Source organism: Falco naumanni, chromosome 10 (assembly GCF_017639655.2).
Source record: "Falco naumanni isolate bFalNau1 chromosome 10, bFalNau1.pat, whole genome shotgun sequence".
In the NCBI taxonomy this organism is placed as follows: Eukaryota; Metazoa; Chordata; class Aves; order Falconiformes; family Falconidae; genus Falco; species Falco naumanni.
The window spans coordinates 1,222,773-1,245,028 of record NC_054063.1 but is presented as its reverse complement, the minus strand read 5'-3'; the positions used below and the strand labels follow the sequence as shown (position 1 = coordinate 1,245,028).

The following is a 22,256-nucleotide window of genomic DNA, read 5'->3' as shown; positions in this document are numbered from 1 at the left end:
TATGGAGTCAGTCCAGAGTTCTGTAATCTGTTAGGGGTTTTTCTGATGCTCTAGCAGGCTGTCCGTGCACAGGCCCCTGACTATACTTCTTTTTATGACACATCTGCTGAGTAACTAAGCAACCTGATCTGGACAAACAAAGCATAAAACTTCTTTGTCCCTGACACCCACCCCCACCCACCCCCAGTTTGTTTTTCAGTAGAGTCGAGTCCAAGAGGAGCACTATGCAGATATTCTCAGCAGACTCTTCTGGCTGCTAAACCTGGCAATACATTCTGAAAATCAGGAATTTGCCTGTGGGAAAACGATATTGGGTCACAGGAAAAAAAAAACACTGAAGGATAGCAACTACAAGAGTTAAGGGCTAGTAATACTATTACTTGTGCAGTTAGCACGACTCAGCAGAGTCTCTTTGCTGAGAGAGGAAAGCAGAGTCCATGGCATCATAATTGCAACGATGACTATTTGCTGCCAATCTGTTTCTTAATTTGGAGTTATGCAATAAGCTAATGAGATTCTAAGAATCTTAACTGTTGATTCCCTTGTTGCATAGGGTTGGCATTTTTCTAGTTTTTTGTTTTTGTTGTTTGGTTTTTTTATCAGCTGTTGTAGCCCTTGATGTGTGTTATCAGATTTGTATTTAAGAAACTGGTATTCTAAAAAAGTGCAATCAGCTATCCGTTCCCTGCTCATGTAAACTTAGGGCAGCTCCAGCAAGGTTTGGTCTCCGAGTCACTTTGTTCTCTAAAACTTGGAAAAGAGGACTTAGACGTTGTGATATGTTATTTTTCAACGCCCAAGACATAGAAAACAGTGGCATACTTGGTTTCTGAAAGGAAAGCTCAAGAGGTGACAAAATCCTAGTTTAAACAGCAAGATTTCTAATACCAGTGTGTGTTTTAGTTCCACTGGTAGAGATGTAAGATACAGGGACTGGAAATTGAAACTAGAAAGCGTCACCAGAAACGAGTTGCCATTCGGAAAGAGGCTACTAGCTTGTGTAGCAAATCCTCATCACTTGGAAACTTTAAATTATGGTAAAATGTCTCTCTAAAGGTACTATAGACTATTCCTTTCCACCTGAGAGTGTTAAAAAAAAATAAAAATGCCAGGTGGACATACAGACTGCTACAAAGTGGCAAATAAAACATCAGTAAAAGTGAAATAGAAATTGAAGAGTATCTCCTAGTTAACAGGTCCTTTAGGTTGTGAAACTACTCGGAAACAAATCATAACTGATCCTTTGCCTTAGAAGGTGTGTTAACAGGTAACTCTCCAGTGTTCTATCCTACAGTGTATTTTTGCTCAGTGGAACTAAGATCTAGTTCTTAATGGTATATTTAACAAATCTGGTCTTGTATTTCCTGTGAGCTCTGTGAAAGACAGAGCTCACTGTTGCCATGTTGCTGGACAGCACTGAATGATTAATTTTTTTATTATTTTTTTTAACAGAATCTCGAGTGATAGCATGGTATTCTTATATTGCTAGATCTAGAGCTGGCTTCTGATTTTTGGATTCCTTCTTTCCACTGTATGAGCTGGCAGCGGAAGCTTTAATGATTAGCTGGTGCCTATCCAAGAGGAAATATTTCTCCCAAACAAATACTGGCAAGTTTAACACTAACACAATCCGGTTCTTAGTGGTGTATAGATATGAATTTTGACTACATGAAGGGCCAATACATGTGCTTGTCATCCTGTGAAATTTTCCATTAATTACTTGGTACCAGTTAATTTATTTTTCCTAAAGTTGCAAACAGCTTCTTACCTCAAGTGTGCCTGGTCCTCCATTTATCAGTAAGCAAAGCACAGGGATCTCTATGCTACCCATTCCTGTGAAAGAGATGGCTCAATCATTAAAAAGTTAACAGCTTTCACAAAACTACTGTTTTTTTGCCAGCCCCTTGAAAATACTCCTTCTGCTACATGCTGGTTTAGTACCTATCAGAGCCCACAGAAGGCAGGTGACTGCAGAAGGAAGTGGCAAAGGAAGAAAATCACACTGTGACCTAGCAGATGGGGTCCTAGTCTAGGATTCAGGGTGAAGGTGCCTTTGCCTCAGAGATTGTGTGTGATCCCTGGCAAGCAGTCCATCAGTCTGTTCTCACCCCAGTACACCTCGGCTGTGAAATATGAATATTGGCACTTCTGGATGCCAGAGTACTCTTACTTCTTAAGTTATTTACTGCAAGGTGATGAGATAGTGAAGTAATGGATCTGCATTAGGGTGCAAGACAAGATTGTTAGTTTTTCAGAAACGGCTACCACTATTTATATTTATATACAGTTAGAAGTGAAAAGCTGTCATTTTGTCCCAGGTATTATGCACATGCCTAGCACGTGCAGGAAGGTATAGGGGAATGCAGGAGAAAAGCCCGAATAAAGGAGGATTTAAGAATAGGAAGAGGCTAATGATGTAGACCAACCAGGGTGACATGAGTCAGATAGGAGTTGATAGGAAACATATGCTCTTTATTACTCTGCTTAAAATTTCATTCAGCACAGTCTAAATGTGGTGATTATTAATAACATAATCTTACACATTTTAAAAGAAATGCTACTGAAATATTTAACATATCGGGGAAAGAAACAGTGTAGGTATCCCAGTCCTTAGCCATCCTCCCACAGGGGCCCATTTATTTCTAGATGAATTATACTGTAAATGCTGAACTCCGTAATCCAAAGGTGACTATAGATTGGCCTAAAAGAGCTCAGTAAAAACAGTAGCATAATGAGATGAATGCCTCTTTCAGGAAGATAAAATGCATTTCGTTCAAACAATTTTTTTTATATTTCCCTTTGTAGGTGTCCCAGAGCAGTGTACAAATCACCACTTACTCCTTGTTGGATCTGTTATGGGACGATTAGAGAGGTATATTAAAGCTGTAGCCAGGACACAACTAGCAACTAATTTCACTTGTTTTAGTGAATGGCACAGCATTGCCGTGCCTCTATAAGGTGATCCTCTGGTTTGAAAAGTGACCTCTGTGACTACAGGTTCCTCAAGATATGTTTATGGCTTCACGTATTATTAATTTACCATAGATTTAGATAAAATTTAGCTGGAGGAGGGGTGGTGTGTGTGTAACTATGCTGGGAAGACAGGAAGTTCTTAGTTGCGAAGAATATTCAGCATATCAAAAATTTCCTCTGAATGACTTCCAAGTATTTTTTAAACATGGGGAAATTCTGCATGACCTTATTAAAATGTTTTGTTTCAATAAAGTCACATAGCTTTGCTCAGTTTGAATATGAGCTTAAATGAATGACATTGGTTTTGTTTATAGAAGATATCGCTGAATTCAGTATGTTCCAATGAAATATTTGTCAAATGAATCGGGATTATTTTTACAGAAAACTGTTCCACTGAGACTTTTTCAATCAGATTTGGTTTGCAAGCAGAAAGAGGCTACTTTCTAATTCTCAGCACCGCAGCCTCAGCCTACCGTTACAGTCCACCTAGTCTTTCCTGTCTGAGTCACCAGGTAAGCATTCCTCGGGTGCATTCATGCTTTCAGGTACATCTGTTCAACCATATTATGGGCTGTGTAATTGAATATTCCATTGATGCATACAAGTGTGAATAAGTGAGCTCTCCCTTCTGTTTCAGCCGTGCTAGCACTGCAGGTATTACAGAAACAAAGGAAAGGTAAAAGTAATTGTATTGGCACTAGAACTGAATTCTTTCCACAAATAGCAGTAGGAGGGCCTGCCCTCCATCAGTTCTCATTATAAACAAAGGTCACGTAGATTTAGATGGCCATTAGATGCTATGTTGTTTATCCAGGCTAAGATTTTGTCTTGAGATAAATATGGCTTAAAATATTTCAGAGGACTTTGGAACAAGTCTTTTCTTCCAGTGTGAGAGCAATTCTATACCTTGTCTGTGAGAGGGGATAAGCATACAACAATTAACATCCATTTCTTAGAGTCACTGACTAAGGCACTTAAAGCTGGATTTATTTTCTATTTCTTGTGTGTTAAGGCAATTTGAGTTATGCTTTGAAGATCAGCTTTGAGCTATGTTTAAAAAAAGTGATAAAAATTTTTTGCTCGAAGAGTAGCTTTCTCAACCTCAGAAGTCACCTTACTTCTCCCTCTTACATAATGACAAATGTGATTACTTGATCTTGCCTAAATAGATGATTGTCCAATTTGAGAACTGGCCTTACCTGTGATAAGGCCAGGAGCCCACAAGTATCACTGTAATATCAGTATTATTCAAGCTAGCATGCCTATATAGAGTATGCTTACCACCATATCCAGTACGCTGTTCTGAAATATGCTTTTCCAAGGTGAGACGTAGCTTAGTGGTTCCATCTGGCTCATCTGGTGTTATGTGATCCACCAAGATAAAATGGGAATGGTTGTGGTCCAGGGAATACAGTGGGCCTTGGATATTATCATCTGATTGGTATTGTACAAGACTTTCATTCTAGAGAGAGGAGAGACGTTAATGTCCTCTACAAAACACAGTCCATTTTTTATGTACTTCATCTCCTTTTTTGTGTTGTCTGCACCATGACATATCACACCACCTTTGAGACACTTGAACAGACTCCTTCAAAAGAGTAGAGAAGCAGAATATGTTCCTTCTGAAAGGTACCAGATTTAATAGGACTGAAAGCTGAAGTCCCTGAAGTTTCCCTCCTGGGCTCTGAAAAATATAGGGACATCAGTCATATCTGGAATGTAGGCATTCATTCAGAGGTATTGGAAATATTGGACAAATGGAAAGTGGCCATGATATCTGATAAATGTGGATGTAACTATAGGGTCTTGGAAGGCTGAAGTCTTAGCTGGTATAAACAGGGGCAAAGATATTCATTTCAGTACTGTTTTGCCTAGCCTGGTTGGTAAGTTAGCCTGCTATATGTCCATATCAATTTAAATGCAGCTTTATTTAATTGACAGAGTTACATGAGGTCTACTGGTTATTCTTAGTTTGGAAATTGCATTCTGAAAAAGTGACGGGAAGACTTTAGAAAGTGTAATCTTATTACCTCTTATTTTGGGCGAGGGGCGTTGTATCTTGAAATTATTAATGAACTTTTGCATAAAATTTTGTATTAAAAAAATTTTTACCCACTGTCTGGGTAACACAGAATACCTGTTACAGTCTCTTGCCCTAGGATTGCACTACATATGGTCTTCCATACACACTTTTTCAAGCTCTCCTTCCTTAATAAATCTTTCGTTCTCTCTGTTGTACATCCACTTTGATATATCGTTCGTATTTGCAAGCCAGGCTGTAAAGCCTGTATATTCTTTTTCATCTTAATAATCACTATCCCATTGCAAGTAAGCCAGATTAAAGCAATTGTTTAAAATCTGCACTTCCTTCTAGCGTGCCTCTTTTCCAGCTCCTGGTGCACGTGAGTTGAGGAACAAAACTCTGTCAGCTTGGCTATTATGCCAGTGTATTGTATTTTCTTCCTGCTAATTTTGTGAACACAGACAGGTGTTAAAGCCTTGCTAGACAAAGCAGTGTAGCTATGCAAGTAACCTAGTTGTCATTAAGGTATAGCAGAGATTTGTGTTCTGGTTCTTAAGAGCCAGATTTTATGTAGAACCTTTCTTAAATCTCAACTTTTGGTGGTATCTGCTAGAAAGAGCAGGTGTTCAGTTGAATCCTGGGGAAAGTCCAACCCAGGGGCTTTCTGGCTGCTTCTCCGCAGCCAAGGCTCAGGCTGATGTTGGAGACAGTGAACATACCACCAGGAGCTCATAGCAGCACTAATAATACATAAAAAAATTAAGTAACCCAGAGGACAAGCTCCTTCATGCTGTGGGTATGCTGAGCTGAGCACACTGCATAGCATGCCCTTAAGCAGCTTTCTGAAGTGAAGCTGTCTACAGTCAAACCAGAGAAGAGACATCTCCTTCAAAGCAAGGTGCAAAAGGCTATAGCCAGGAGTGTTCCTATGGCTTCTTTCCCTGTCAGCAGCTCCAGGAAGAGTAGGAACATAAAGGGCTGTTCCAGGAAAAACACTAAATTTGCATGTCCTGTACAAAGAGCAAGTGCCACAAATTTCTTCTACTTCCTTCTCTCTCCCTCATTTGTTAGGGAAAGCTTCTTGACACGATTAATTTGCCTTCAAATTTTGTTTTGACAGAGGGTGTGCCTATATTCTGCTGCCATGTACCATTAAGCCTACTTGCTGAAGATCTGGCCTTTGATTACGACTTGGAGGCATAACAACCAATTGAAAAGGGCCTTTGGGGATTTTCCTATTTATTCTCTGAAAATGTGGAAGTGATCTTTCAATGATGTTTAAAGCATACCATTAACACAGAAGAGATGGGAGGGATCCACTGATTTCAGGGTTTGTTTTTCTTCTTGCTAGTGTGGATTGTAAGCTCTATTCTGTACAAGAAGCTGCTGTGTTAGCGCCAAGGATAAAGAGAACTGAGTTTAGATCAACATTCTTGTCTATAGTTTCTTTGTCTTAAAGTTACTGACTAAAATGCAGAGTCTCTTTGGGTGGACACGGTGCCAGATGTCATAGGGTCAGGAATGTTCTACGTGAAATATTCCTTGACAAAGAATTTGGGCTTTAGTTAAGGGGGAGAAAATCTAACACAATAAAAAGACCAGTGCATTTGTTTTGTAGCTGCTGGTTGGGAAAGAACCAGATTAATTTTGATTGCTTAGCCTGGGAAGGAGGTGAAATAGTTTGCATTTGCCAAAGCAACTTTCCTGAATAAAATTCACAGACGCAATGAACTGAACTTCTTCTGAGGTCCTTTCAGACCAGTTCAGCTGCACAAATAGGTTTAAAGTGTTCCAGCTAAAGAGTCCTACCTGGTAGAACACAGACACAGCTGTCCTTGGCAAAAAGGATGGAATAAGCTCTATGACAATAAATTGCTGAGATGGTCTGACAGTCTCCCAGCTACTAGCTGGTACTTGCTAGCCTGAGAGAAGAACTAGCTGCAGGTTCAAAGGGCTGTGTTTGTCATTTGTATTTTAGCTTCTGCAGGGAAGTAAAATAGCACAGAGGAACTATCGCTCGTTGTCATTACATAACTACTTTTTTGTTAAAATAGTCTGCTTGGGACAGACTGTATAACCAGTGACAAGAAGGTCATGCCTTAATTATTTTTTTTTTCTCTCTCCACTTCCAGACCAATTCAGCATCATCTTGTCTTGACATTTTCAGCAATTGTTTTGTTGGGGGAGGTTTTTGTTTGTTTGGGTTTGTGGTGATCCCCCCTGGAAACTCTGATTGCTTCACCCTGCATTGTGAAGTCCTTAGAACTCCCAATAACTAGACAAAACCCTGCATGGCTAGTGGTTTTGGCCTGGGGTTTTGAGCAAGTTTTTGTGTAATGGACACCAATGACTACTTAAGAAAACTTGGTCTTGAAATATTTATGGCTTGTATTCCATACTAGAAAATATACTTTTTACAGTATTTACGAAATAGCTTGGAGTAAGTGCTTCTGCAGGAAGTGGACAAGGGAAAAAAAATATGTTTAAGGTACCTTCTGGTGCATGACTTTTCCCTTGGGTTCACCCTTACCCTGCTGGCCGAGCTCGTGTCTAATGCTGGCACCTGCTGGGTGTTCGCAGAATCGCTGCCAAGCATACTGCGCGCAGGGCGCGGAATCTTTATGATCTAACAATTCTTCCTGCACTTTATTTCCGTTTTCCCCCAACACACCCTTTAAACCCCACTCTTGTTTTTAATTAGATCAATATTGTTCTGCCTACTACTTCCAGATTTGGTAAAAGTGCAGGTTGTTTGTGAACAATCCTATCTCACGAGTAGAATAAGCAAAAAATACCTTCGTGTTGTCCAGAATTTCTCTGTGCTGAATTTTTCTGAGTGAAGTTATTCCTATGGCAATCACTTTTACTTTGGATGAAGTACTAGCCAGCGCATGATCTCGGATTGCTTGCACTAAGTGTCTTGTTATTCCTACACGTAAAGCACTGGTAAAAATCCAGGCACCTGAAATTATTTTTTAAAAAATAGTTAGATAATTTCTTTATAATTGAACATGTTTCTGTGTCAAGTAACATTACTTGCATTAGTGGATTTAAGTTTTTTGGGGTTTAGACAGATAAACCGTAGACAGGTCTTGATGGACTGTAACTTTTAGAATTAAAATACATACAAAGTATGTAAGACTTTAACACAGAAAACGAGAAGTTCATATGCCCAAGCAAACATGCTTCATGTATCGTGTGATACAATGTTGCCATCTTTATTGTGATGTCAGTATGCCCATCAAGAATGCTGTGTCCAGTCAAGTCACTGCCTGTAAATACGAGCAGAAACATCGCTACACCGAGCAGGTCTGATTGTTGCACAAGGAAAAGCAGAGAGACAGGGTGGAGGAAGTTGTTGGCTTGAACTGGGAACTGAACAGTCCCATGCAATCACCTGGTAGCAGAAGAGCTTGGCATAACCTGCCTAACCTGGCATTCTTTCTCTTGTTCTTGTGTGTGTTGGAGAGTAGGATTTACAGCAGTATTGTTATGGTGACAAAGAATTTGGAGAACCCTAAGTAAACAGTTAATGGACGTTTTTCAAATATTTAACACAAAGAAACTGGAGACTGAACTGCTGTCCAGTTTTAAGTAGAGAAGGCAGATGGAGGTAGAGAATGTCTGTGTGGTACAAAAGTACCAACAAGAACAATGGTACTGGGTTGTTTCATTACAAAACCAGAACTGTTATAATCTTATCTGGACCAGTGAAGCTAAATCAGGAGCTTGCTGTGAAATGCTTAAGTATTTTCACTTCAATTGCAGGTATTTTCATAAAGCTATGGGGGTGAAAAAAAGTAATCTTAAATGAAAGCCACTTCCAAGCATGTTCCCAGATACTGGTTTGGTTTTATTTTTAAATGTTTTTCACTACTCCTGTCATTCATGTGAACAGCCAGGGAGAAACTGAGATTACTTATTTTGTATTATACGTTACCAAGGTCTTTATGTTTAAACTTGAATTTAATCATAGGCTGTTTTACTAACAAAGCCTGTTCAACTCTTAGATTTGAAGAAAACAATCTTCAAAAAATGAAAAGTACTGTAACATGGTTTTGATTGGTAGCCGGTAGCTACAAAGTGAGAATAGGGAGAACAAGAATTCTGGGGTTTGGCATAAATTTGCCCTTGCTGAAGTCAAATTGCTATGCTCTCTTTAAGAATTATTTTGCTATGGCACCAAAGAGGGACAGTGTATTTGGTCCTATCTCCTGCTGTCTTTCTAGTGTCATCTCTGAGGGAATAATGCCAGGTAATTTTACACTTCAAGAATGGTTGCCTGGAGTAATTTGGTTTGAAATAATTTATTTTTGCTATTTCTAATACAATAACTTCCACTTTCAAAGCCATTTAAATACAGGTCGTAGGTGGCATTCAGCAAAGCCTTGAAGTTCCAAAAATAATCATGTGAGCAGGCCCATAGACTTTAAAAGATCATCGGATGCTAGGTGTGAGAATCCAGTAGCAATGTAAGTTCCTTCTTTAAAGCCTAAAGCACTAACCTGTGCTTTGAGCTGCTTTTATAAGTCCTTTTTTTAAGGTGTCTCGTAACCAAGGCTTCATCTGGAAATTTTCTTCTTCCCCTACTAAAGAGACAACCAAATTGGGAGCAGGTAGATTCCATTTGTTGAGCATAACTTCAAATATAATTCCAGGATGAATGGTACTCAGGACCTTAATAAACTTCAACAAACAAAACAAAAAAATCACTGAATAACAATGAGCAGTAGGATGCAGTAGAGATATTGCTCATGGTGAATGCAGAGGGAAATTTATCATCAACTTGGTTATTTAAGAAAAATTTATTTGAGTAAGACCTGACAACTAAAGACGAGGTGGATTTAGCAGGCTTCTGTATAATTGTCATCTTGCTAACTGGGTCAGTTCCATGGGTTAATTCTTTGTTGCAGAATGACATATCACACTCTCCTTTAATGCTGCTATTCCTTTTGAACTGTCTTCAGTTCTGTGGCAGTCTAGCAAAGCCAACAAATTTCTTGGCTGCACTAGCTGAAATATTTGCCTGATTTCATGTCTGTTTTTCAAGGATATGTTACATGAATCTATTGCTTCTTCCTGTTCTGTATATATTTTGGCTTTGTGCTTAAGGTTTTCTTTCATCATAAAGTTTTAAGGCAGATTTCTGATCCGAAAGGAATTCCTAGGTCTAGCATTAATGCATGCAAGAGACTAGTGAGGAGGTAGGTCTGTCCATATATATTCTTCTCTACATATTAATGGAACAGGGAGAGGGAACTTTAAGGAGAATCTTGAAACAGCTCAAAAGTATGTTGAAATCCATGGTGACTAATTTTTGGCAGAAAGAGGTTAAAACTGGGAAATGATGCAAAACGAAGCTGGGCACATGGGGTTTTTTTTCTTTTTAAAGGAAAACTTTTCAGCTGTAATTGTAGCATGTCAGTGCAAGTTAAGTGATTGATTTCTCTATATTAATAGGCATTATTTTAAATCACATTCATGTTCAGGAGGGTGTGGTCCCCACTTTAAGTACAATGTGGTGCCTCACACTGTGGCACATTGACCCTCACTATTACAGTGTCTATATTTCATGTTAGGAAGTAACAGCTGAACAACCGCAATAGTGTTGAAGGGTTAAAACTCCTCTGAGCTGTACCTTTCCACGTTTCTTCCCAGAAGCTGTGAAATCTATTTCTCCTATGTGGTATGGTAGTTCTCTTCTAAAAGCTTCCTCTTTGTTGCTGCTGCAGAGCTTGGTTTCCATTTCCTCCATTGAATTTGTTAGGTGATCACCAGCAGACCAAGGTGTTCACTAAGATGACAGAAAACTGAAAAACGAGAAGCTGTTTAAATTGGGGAGACCACGAAATCAATTAACTTACATCTAGCTAAGTTTTTAGTCAAATATTTTACTCTTTTACTGATACGCTTATAAAGTTCAGCTAAAATTGGAGGTGTTTGTACCAGATGTTGGATGTTTATATATAGAAGGCAGCAGATTCCTCACCAAAGCTAGGTAATGTAAGTCATAAAAAGGCATGAAGGAGTCAGGCTCTCAACTCTTGTCTAGCAGACAGAAAGCTTAGTTGCAAGGTGCAAGATCCTGCAATCTGTCCGAAGTCACATGGGGTGTCACGGAGCCCAAAGGACGTTAATTCTACAAGAGAGAAAGAGGAAACTCAGCCACAAACTATTGCAAGCAAGAGAAGAGCTGTGTCAGTGAGTGAGTCATGGTTTCTTGATGTTATGCATCATGCTACTATGACTTACGTTAGCCAACATGAACACTAAATAACTCATGATGTTGTATTAACCTGAAAATACTTTAGGAGGGGTTTACTCTGTTTGCTGTGAGAATAGGCTATTTATTCGTAAGCCAAGTAGTATTTAAGGCCAGGCTGTGCTCAACAGGAACATACAGTTCACAAAGGCAGGTGCTTTTCTCTACACATGGCTACAGGAAGGATGGCAAGTAATCTGTCCTAGAGCAAGGGTCATAAACCAAGAGCTGTTCTGTATTACATGAGACTGAAAAGGTCTGCTTGCTTCTCCTATGTTCCAGTTTGACTGACCTGATACAATTTGAAAAATACAGGTTTCAGCTTGTCTGCCTTATTTTGTTTCTTCTCAAAACAAGAGCAATGAAATAGCGCTCTCCTGTCTGCCTTCATCTGCATGTTCAAGTATATATTCACTCCTTTAAAAATCCCTTGTGATAGTAAGCCAGCAACGGTAATCAACCCTGCATTATTCTTTACTTCCTAGTTCAAGAGATTTGCTGTGGGTTTACAAGCGAGTCAAACCAGCAAGTCTCTTGTGGATCTATTGGGATGCTCCTGCTCCAGCAGAGGGAGCAGCAAGCCCTGCAGCTGTTCCCTGCGGCTGGGAAGTCTCCTGGGAGCCTGTGTCCTGGCTGCTTCACTGCTGCTGCCTCTGTATTTACTACTGTTCTTCTATGTTTTCTGTGAAGATGTTTGGACTTGCCTTTTTTTCTCTGATCTGTGCCTGAAAAGTTAAGGACCCTCTCATGATTTGTTTCTCCTACAGCTATTCCACACCTCAGTATCCACCCCCCCGAAGTACTGTCAGAGATCACTGCTTTTAAAGGTGCTGTTCCCATTCTTCTCCCTGCCTGCATGCTACTCACTTCTGGAAAGAATTAAGTGTTTATTCTGAACACTGGGATATCAGATTAGTCCAGTTAAGAATATTACCTAAAAATATTATTTTCTTTTTCAAAAACTTATTTATAATTATATATTATAATTTATAATTTATTTATTATCAATAATAGCAGTCACAGCAAAGCCCACCTTTTTGTTTGAGTCCACTTTTCCACTGGAGATGCAGATTTTTCTTCTAAGAGCATAGAATACAGTATTCTGGGGAAAAATAATTAATGCAGAGTCACGATAACATGTTTTGACTATTCCAAGGACAGAAATCACTTCCTGGAATGTACTGACAGAACAAAGGATTTGATTTGAAAAACTTATTCAGGACTGAATTTACAGGGTACATTTAGTCACCATTCATCAAGGTCCTAGACAGTACACATTTATATCTACACACAAGCAATGAACTTGGAATAAATAGTATGTTACAAGGTAATTTGACAGTTAATTTGGCCTCATAGACAGGCCCCAAGTCATTAATTTTAGGTCTAGTTCTAGATCCTAGCTTGCAAAATCTGATCATGTGGTTTCCTGTGGCTTCTTTATTGGAATAAAGATGATGAGCTGCTCACTTCTATAAAGAATATTCTTGCATTTGGATAATTAATTTTTTCCAAAAATAACATGTGATTTGGTTTTCAGTTTAGGAATTCTGGTTCACAGTGGTAGTGAAGGAGACAAAAATAAGATGTGGAAACAGAAGCTTTGCTCGCCAGCTTTTGTAAGACTGGAAAGTGAGGAAGGCATCTGGTAATTGGCACTGCACAGGGACTACTTTTTTTTTTTTTTTTAATTAAGCAGTCTCTGAACTATGACATTTGAGTCTGAGAGCTTGTTTTGGGGAAGTATTACTGTATTACTTCATATTTCCATCCTGTTCTTATACCACTTCTTCAGCATCCCTGCAGGCCACTGTCTGTGATGGGTTACAGAGCTAAGTGGAACTTGTTATGATTTTATACGGTTGGTTTATGTTCATAGTCCAAGCTAGGAAGTCTTCCAGCATCAAGAGCAGAAAAGTAGTACTGACAGAACGGAAAAACAAGTCCAAAAATTATGCAGGATTCTGAATGGTATCCATGCAAGAACATAGTGTAGCCCTACACAGAGCTGAGAATCTACACCAGATGAGATCCTGACTATTATGGAGTGATATTTCCTAAGTTTCTTCACGCAGCTTTCAGGAGCTTTTACAGACAAAACCAGTAAGCAATGCCAAGTAGCTTGCTGTGCGCTTTTTTTTTTGACGTGGTGGTTTTATTTTCTGTTTGTTTTTAGTGAGATTTGACACTTTGATAGTTTTTTTGCTTTATCTTCTACCTGTTGCTTGACTTACAATGAATAAATACTTTGACTTTCAGCATGGTTGTAGTAAGGTACAAGTGTTCCACATCAGTGCAATGTTCTGCTCCATGGTGCTAACAGAGCAAGGAAATGTTGCTTTGGTATTTAAAGGGGTGGGGAAGAAGTTTGTAAAGGCTGATCTATAGGTACTATACAAGTGGGGAAAAAACAAAACCAAGAGTTCCTTATATTATGAATGTTGCAATATCACCTGAAAAAACCCTGCTGTGTAAGATTTGCAGATGTGGTTCTTAAGCACAACGGTTGACCACTTGAAATGTTCCTTACCTTCCTTCCCCTTTTAGCTGTCTCAGCTACTGCAGTGTAACCCCTCACTCTTATGGTAAGAATTGCGAAACGCTGCATGGACCTGGTCAAGTACCGCACACCATCTTACCGCCACTTTGCATGGCAGTGGAGCTTCACCACAGGCTGATCAGCTCACAGATTGCACTATGTTTCTGATAGCTGAACACATATTCAGAAGAGGATATACTCAGCTCTGTCATTTCCTCCTGGATTAAGACTTCTGTTCTTAAAAAGCATGTGAACGTCTCGCCTACTGTCTTCTAACAGGCAAAGTAAGCACGTATTAACAAACTATACATTATAATTACGGGTTTTTTGAATGCCTTTCTCCTGGGTTTAATTCACTCTTGTTCTGCTTGGTTCCAGCTTTCATGCAAGTCTCTAGTGGTTTCAGGGGGTATTGCTCTGAGACTTCAGGCTGTACTAGATTGCAAGTGTGTCAGGTCACAGTAATTGGGTCAAATCTTTGTGGTCAAAGTCATGACATTCCACTGCAGTCAGCTTAACTACAGTCAGCTTGCATCACAGTAACATCATGGAGAATTTTTTTAATGGCAAGGGACTGGAATATGTCCATAGGAGCAGGCAGATACCCAGAAAGAGGGGCATGGTCTCAGCATGTTTTGGATGAGAGGAAAGGTAGGGAGGAAGGCAAAGAAGAGACAAAGACTATGAACTCAGCTGGATGAAAAAACAGAGAAGGGTGACCAGTACGTCATAATTTTCTTCCTTTCCATATGTTATTTTCTGTTAAACTTTTTAGAGAATTCCAATCTTCTTTTAATCCTAACATTTAAAAGGTTTTTTTTCCTCCATTATCTGTGAGAATATCATTGTATTAAATATTGATAAAAAGATCACTTAAAGAGAAGTAATCAGAAATACTTGGGGGGGGGGGGGGGGGCTGTCCCCATGTGCTTGTCCCAATGTGTGCATTCATATTTTAATTTTGTATGTATATATCAAGCAATCTTACTTTAGTTCTGGTTCAGACTTAAATACAGATTTTTCTATCTAGGCTGCTGTTACATATGTAAGTTTGTAGGTCAAATTCTGTCCTAGATGTTCCCATTGACTATAAATACAAACATCTATGGAAAGAATGTACCTCTAATGATTACCAGATTTGAAATATAACCTACAAAACTATTTCTAACTAGCAAAGCAAGTTAAGACAATTATGAGGAAAAGTCAATTGCCAGTTCCACCTACATCTCGAAATGTGAGTCAATGTCATTTACATTAAGGATGGCCTGATTAAATCATTCCAGGTGTCAGCCAGTCTCATGAATCATTATTATTTCTTTAACCTTGTAAATGGGAGCTGTTAGAAATTGTACCACTGTACAACCAGTGCTTGTGATGTTGGAGTTTGCAGGTCCTAATGTTGTTCAGTCCTTCATTTTGGATGGTACTAACTCTGTATTTAGGCATTCAAGATTTTTGGGATGTAGGAAATTGGCAGCATGGTATAACTTCAGGGGACAGGTGTGATGGCTGTAGTGAAACTCTACAAGGGGGATCCCTGCAGAGCTTATTTCCTGAAAGATTTACCCAGAAAAATCAGAGAAACATTTTGACACCTATGTATATCGCTTTCTGGACTGTTCTCCCATCTGTCTCTACTTCCTCACCCCTCCTTTGCCATGCTTTCTCTCCCCAGCCTCCTTGTTCCCTGCAACTTGTCTCGCCGTTAGTTCCCCCAGCTTTCTACAGGCTCTTTCAAACCTCTGTCACTGCCGCTTATCCCCCTGTGAACGCGCAGCTCTTCTTCCTTGTGTGGTAACAAATGACAGATGATTCACCTCCAGGTGGGTGACAAGAATGTGGGTTTGTTTCATCCTTCCTTTAAATTTTAACTGAGGTTAGGCTGTGTGCCTGGAAGGAAGAGAGGTCAAATTTGAGCCTTTCAAATACATTTTGTGAAAATGGGCCCAGTGAAGGGATGGCTTGACCTCTGTTGTTGTCTTCAGCGGTAATAGTTTGATTAAGGGAGTAGGCATCTGGTAGTCATTAGCTTTCAGGATTTAGCAGTAGTAAGAATTCCCCTTCATACTAGTACACTGATCAGCGGGCTGGGACACACCCTGAATTTTAATCACTATCGGATTCCTCCACCCACTCAAGGAGTACATCTGAGTACGTAGGTGAAATGCTTAAATATAGCAATACATATTAAGCCCAGTATTGTTGATGTTAAATCAGTCAAAAAAGCTCCACCTTAGCTTCAGTGGCAGTTGGAGCAAATCCATTGGTTTATAAACTTTAAAAGAAGTTTTCACATGGAGCAAAAGAAAACTACACCAGTTACTGTGCCCTTACTGGTGTAGGGTGAGCTAGCAATCCTAACAAAAAGTGAGCCTCAACTATTGGTCAGAAAAAGAGGGCTCACACTAACAATTCAGGTGAACAGTAAGGGTGAAAATGCAATGAAGACAAATAGAATGAACTTTGCTTGGGCAGGAACAATCAGCTTCCAGCACATGTCACAGGATACCACTGGCTAAATTGCAGTCCTGTTGGAAAGGATCTAAGGGTTACGGGCAGAGCAAAGGTAAGGGAGCAATGCAACGCTGCTCTTGCAAGAGAGAAATGCTGTATAGGACAGTATAAGCAGGATAGCCTGTGTGAAGTCACTCAGCTGTTCGTCAGAACTGCTTTAACTGCAATATTCTGTTTGGGTGCCAGGTTTCAAGGGAATTACAGACCAGCTGGAGAAGGTTTGAGGCAGGCGCAACAACAGGAACAGAGACCTTACACTGAGAGAAGGAAAGCTTGAGCAAGTTAGAATTGTGTAACCAAAAGAGGGAAGAGTGCAGGAAGGGGAAAGGAGAATATAATAGCCTACCAGGGCAATGGTGGTGATGGTAGGAAAGATGTGTTCTTGATATTTGTGGCCAAGATGGCAAGTAACAGGCTCAAATGAAGAATGGTAACAAGGCTGCTCAGGGATACATTAGTAACCCCGCTCATGAGAAATACTTTCTTGGAAAGAAAGAAACCCTTATACCACTGGTTAGGGAGCAAGGAAAGTACCCAGGTCGTAGTCCTTGATTTTGATGAGGTCTGTATATTTTGATCCAAAGAACATTACCTTAATCTGCGTGTTATCACAACCCTAAGAGCTGGATATGTGTCTGCAGCTCTCGTCCTCAAGATACACATTTGCTGATGTAACTTTATTAATGGAAATGTTCCTACTGACTTTAGTGCAAGTGCTCACTCAAGGAAAATTGCATCAGTGAGTTTGCTGGGCCAGTGCCAGCAACAGTGTAATGGAATTACTTGCTTCCAATAGTAGCTATGTTTTCATTCCTGTTTTTATTATCTTGAATTACAACATGATAAATATAAAGAACAAAGCAGATACAGGGGGATCAGAAGAAAGAAAATTAGGGAAATGGAGGACAGAGTAAAGACTGCAAAATTCATATTAATTTTTACCATGTCTGCCAAAGAAGAATTGGATGGGCTCTAACTGGTGTGTATGTTTAAGCGTGAAGCAACAAAACCTGTATTCTAATCAAGCGTAAATGCAGTGGAGAAGGGGAGGTATGAGAAGACATTAACTAGAATCCAGGAAGGTAAAAAACATCTAAACCTGCTGTGGGAATATAATTATACGATGTGAGACAAAAGAAGAGGTATTTGTTAGGGAAAATAAATATTCGTGTGAGAGACTGATGTATATACTGCCATGTGCAATTGTACATGTTATCTTGCTTATATTTAGGTTGCAGCTTTGCAAAAAGTTTGTCAGGGATTAGCACATTCAGATTCTGGTAACAATGCATGAAATGTTTCTGCATCGTAGCCTAATGACAAAGCAGAATAGTCTGCCATGATTGTCACAAGGAATTGCTAAATAAAGCATGAAGACCTAGGGATGGTGAAATACACCAGCAGAAATCCTGGTTAGCTGTCCTGCACAGGGCTTTGTCATGTCTGTAGCAAATAGATCTTTGAGAATTGCACAAATAAAGAAAACAAAAGAAATGTGACTGTCACAACAAGTGCAGCTCAAGCTGTAGTACACGACGCTTCTCTCATGTTCAGACAGGAGGGCTCAGAGAAGTCAATAACTGCCAGAGATGAGAGCTGAAGGGATGCAACAAGTACACAGCAAATAACCTCTGGGAAAGTTTCTCCATACTTTGACGAGGACAAGAGAGAGGCAGGCTGACAGCTACCTTGGGAATGTGCTCACTAACTGGAGACTTTATGAGTTTGCACACATAGGGCCAGACAGGGGCAAACATTAACAGAAACAAGGAACTGGAAGCAAAATCATGTCAAGTGAAGCATAGAAGTGGCCTAGTAAAACAGAAATTTAGGTTAAGTTTCCAGGTATATTTATGTGAATTGGCCCCACTAGAAGCTTTCAAAAACCCCAGTGTCGTCTCTTTCCTTTCTAGAACAGCAGTTGATGAATGTTATTTCAAGCAATTCTTCTTTACTGTATCTGTGCACAGTCCATAATCAGCAAAAAGTCAGAGGAGATAAAAAACAATTAACCCCCCCCATCAACAACAGCATGCTATAAAAAGATGTGTGGGAAGAAAGCCTTGTTACTGAACTAGTGTAGGCTTTGTTTTAGCATTTGTAAGGTGTGCCTCTGGAGCTGATCCTTCCTGTAATTGCCAGGACATAAGGATGAAAGGCAAATCAAGTATCCTCAGGAGTCTTCCCATTAGTTTTTAGGAGTGGATTGTGCTTTGGTTTGCATAGGGTTAGCACCAAACCTTTCACAAATGAATGTGCAAAATGCTAATGCAAATATAGGTACTTTGTCTTTTTTTGTTTCTGTCTTCATCTGCTTAACACAGTAAAGAGCACCAGAGGCTATTTGAATAATGTGCTTCTAGTGAGCTTGCAGAAATTTGCATACGGATGTCAGCCAGTGAATTTAATAAAGTGGATTTATTCTGGGGAGAAAACCTGAGAGGGTGGAGAGGTGATAAAAGGGAAATGTAGACATCAGGGAAGTAAACAATGGAAGAAGCAGATGGAACAGATGAGAGAAAACGCACAGCAACACTGCTCAATTAAAATAAAGGAATTGGCTGTGCTTACATAGTACATTATATATGGGGTGTGGGGGGAGGCTGACACTAGCTTCAAATACTCCTGGACCTTCACTGCTCTGTTCCCACAGCGTGGCATGCCACTTTGAAGCTGTGCCAACACAACTCTTTGTGTGGCCTCACAGTGAATCAGATTGAGTTCACTTGAAAAGAACTCATTTTTGCCAAGTCATTTTTCGGCAAAATCAGTTCACTAATGTAATATACAGTATGATACGCAAACTCTTGAAAATAATGTGTTGCAAAACCACAGCCATAGTTTATGCTGAAAGAAAATACAAGAATGTGGGAATAGTTTCAATTCTAAACAAGGACTTTGGGAAGGGTAATCTTCGGAAAAGGCAGAAAAAAACATACCTGAAAATTTTATTTGAAGCTGCATTGTACATGGACGCTGGCAAATGAGTGCTATTGAAAGAAAAGGACACAATAAATACTACTGGAAGCAGAAGTATTAGAAAACAAAAAGGACCACCACCTGGGCATTGAAAAGGTTTGAAATAATCTAGTGAGGTTTTGCTCAGATCAGCTGGTATCTTTCATTCGTTGAGACCCTAATATATCATACTTGCAGAATCTATAAAAATTCATGACTGTTTCTCTTGATGCCAACAGCTGACTTCACAAAGTTAGCCCCCTAGCATTAAGCTAAGTACCAATCTTTACAAATTCCACTTTATAAACTATGCTAAAATAATCTTTACCTCTTTTCAAATTTGTCAAGTGTACACTTTTTAAAAAATTTTTCAACTTCATGCCTGTAGCTATGCATTCTTTTACAGAAAAAAAAAGCAATTTTTATGGGGGGGGAGCCCTTCACTGTGTTTCCTTGTGGGACTGCTTTAATAATCTCCTATTTGTAAGAGCTTGTTCAGTGCTTTAGGCAAATTTTGTAAGCTTGAAGGGGAAGTATATTCAAAATTAAAAATCTCTTTTGCATAAACCATATACAAGTGTACTTTGAGAATTTCAGACCTTAGGAAAATAAGTTAGTCTGGTTTGTTTCATAAATATAAGCAAAACATAACTGAAACAATTTTTAACTTAGTGTATTGTGCAAATAAGGTAGTGGCAAAATTGTTCAACTGTTCTGATTTTTTTTCTTGATAAGACGTGAATATCTCTCTCTTTTCCATTAGTCTCAAAACAGAAGTTGCATTTTGGATGTTGTAAAATTCAGGAAGCCTTGGGTTTAAGCACCTGACTTCAATGGGCCATCCTGAATGTTTAGAAATCAAACCCGCTGAATGTACTATGATTCATTTTTTTAAATCTTTTTTTTTCAGGAATTTGGATCCCTTGCATATAGTAAGCCCTGCCAGCCCTAAATTTTAAATATATGCCTATTGTCGACTACAAGAAAGCCTACCCTTTTTTTTTTTCTTTTTTTTTTTTTTTTTTCCCCTCTGGATAGGATTGACTGTTTTTTTTAACTCACAGTTGCAGCAAATCATAGCCAATTTGCTCTTTGGCACTCTTCCTGAGGTTACTTGTCAGATAGGTTCACATCAGATCCAAATGAACAAGGAGATTATAGAATTGCAAAGCATAGTGTCTGAACTTAGCATGGTGATGAAAATGGTTGACTTAAGGTTGTTAAGGACTACTTCAGTGTACAGGAGAAAGAGGGACCTCACTTACGTCTGGTATACTCAAGAACATTTCTGCCTGCAGACGGACAAGAGGCATGTGCTGGCACAGGCATTTCAAGTCTCTTAAATTCACTGTGTACTAAAAGCCTCTGTTGCTTCCCCATATGCACATGCTTTCCCTATGTCTGTAGCAGGTCTGCTGGCAGGTGTACTCACAGCAATAAACAATTATAAACAGGAGGCAAATCTTCAAATGTGGTGAATTCTGTGCTTGGCAGAGGTTAACATGCTGTAGGAGAGAAATAGAATAACAGATGCTTCCTCTCACTTGGTGTTTATGCACATTCAAACTGTTGCCCTGATCAGTTTTTTTTTTCCTGCTTGCAACCGCTGCTTTTTATTGAGATGAAACTTGGAAGTGAAGGAATGAACATTTATAAAAATTCCCTGTAATCTCTAAAGGTTTGCTGCATAACTAACCAAACTGACTTGTAAATCAGAATAATTTTACTCTTTTTAGATGGCTGTAAGGAAGCTATATGCAATAGAAGTGTTCTTCTCATAGGTATTAAACAGTGATTTTTGTTTTGTTTGTATTTCATCAAGGCCTGTTTAATTTATAGTCAAAGCAGCCAACAAACCGTTAAGGCTTTTAAGCCTCCTGACTGCTCTACAAATAAATCTTCCTCTTCAACACCCAAACTTTCTGAGTTATGTTAAACTGGCCTCTGCATCATCCAGCATAATTTGGTCCTGAAAAGAGCAATTACAGAGTAAACTTGCTATGACAAAAGATGCTTCCCACCACTCCCCCCCCCCCCTTTTCTACAGTGTATAATACTGGTGGGTTTGGGCTTTTGACAGGGGGAGGGTCCAATACCTGTGGATCCAAGGTGCTATGATGAGAGAAAACCCAGAAAACTACTGTGTCAATCTAGTTTCTATAGGAGGAACTCTACAGAGAGGTGGACAGATGCATAGTTTCAGTGAAGAGATGCTACTGCTTCTGGAAGTGCAAGTTTGTTTTATATTGGCAATGTAGCTTCGGATCTCCAATATATGATGCTACTATGCAGGGACATGTTTTGTAGTGCTCTAATGTACCACAATTTTAATGGCATGCCTTCCTGTTACACTTGCCATACAGGCAAATCTCTCATCTAGAAAATGGAATGCTTAAAGTCACCTATTTTATCTTTAAAATATTTCTGACACAAAAAGAGATTTTAAGAAGTCCCAATTATCCCAAGTAACCTATATGCGCAAGTATAGTAAAATGCCCTCAGTAGTTAATAAATTTAGAAATATGCTTATGTGGTGTACTTCATGATGCTGTCACAGGTTTCCTTGGGCAAGCAAACAGAAGCTTAAATTGGCCACCCTGACAAGTAAGCTTTTTATTACAGAAGTTAAAAGGTTTCACAGTTTATGCCAGATCCATGAGCCATCTCCTCATAGATTATGTCACAGTGTGGGGCTATGTAGGAGCAAGATCTGCAAATAGCACTTCAGTAATTACTACATTGTCAGAGGTGCTCATGTTTGAAATTTAACAGGATTCCTATTAATATTTCTGCTGTAAAGTTGAATCATAACATAGCTGGGATAAAGCTTTTACAATTACAAGTGTGGAGTTATATGTTGAGGATGTAACAGTGGTGTTTAATTTTCTTTATGTAAAAAAAAAAAAAAGAAAACCCATGTAGATTAACATGTAGCTTCTAGTTAATTACAGAATGAAAGTCTGGAAAAGATTAAAAAGCCACTTTCTCAC

General features: G+C 39.2%; 1 protein-coding gene and 1 long non-coding RNA gene across 2 annotated transcripts in view; one reads left to right on the top strand and one right to left on the bottom strand.

Moving 5' to 3' along the window:
* Positions 1 to 10,751, bottom strand: part of TRPM5 (transient receptor potential cation channel subfamily M member 5) — a 39,559-nt gene extending 28,808 nt beyond the window's left edge. Inside the window, exons 1-5 of the mRNA XM_040608988.1 lie at positions 10,635 to 10,751; positions 9,502 to 9,682; positions 7,792 to 7,958; positions 4,255 to 4,435; positions 1,769 to 1,833 (exon numbers count right to left, since the gene is read on the bottom strand). Coding sequence (XP_040464922.1) covers positions 1,769 to 1,833; positions 4,255 to 4,435; positions 7,792 to 7,958; positions 9,502 to 9,682; positions 10,635 to 10,751 — 711 coding nt within the window. The remainder of the gene's footprint in view (positions 1 to 1,768; positions 1,834 to 4,254; positions 4,436 to 7,791; positions 7,959 to 9,501; positions 9,683 to 10,634) is intronic.
* Positions 1 to 22,256, top strand: part of LOC121094877 — a 42,580-nt gene that overhangs the window by 15,192 nt on the left and 5,132 nt on the right. Inside the window, exon 2 of the long non-coding RNA XR_005829957.1 lies at positions 13,803 to 14,078. This is a non-coding gene — a long non-coding RNA (uncharacterized LOC121094877). The remainder of the gene's footprint in view (positions 1 to 13,802; positions 14,079 to 22,256) is intronic.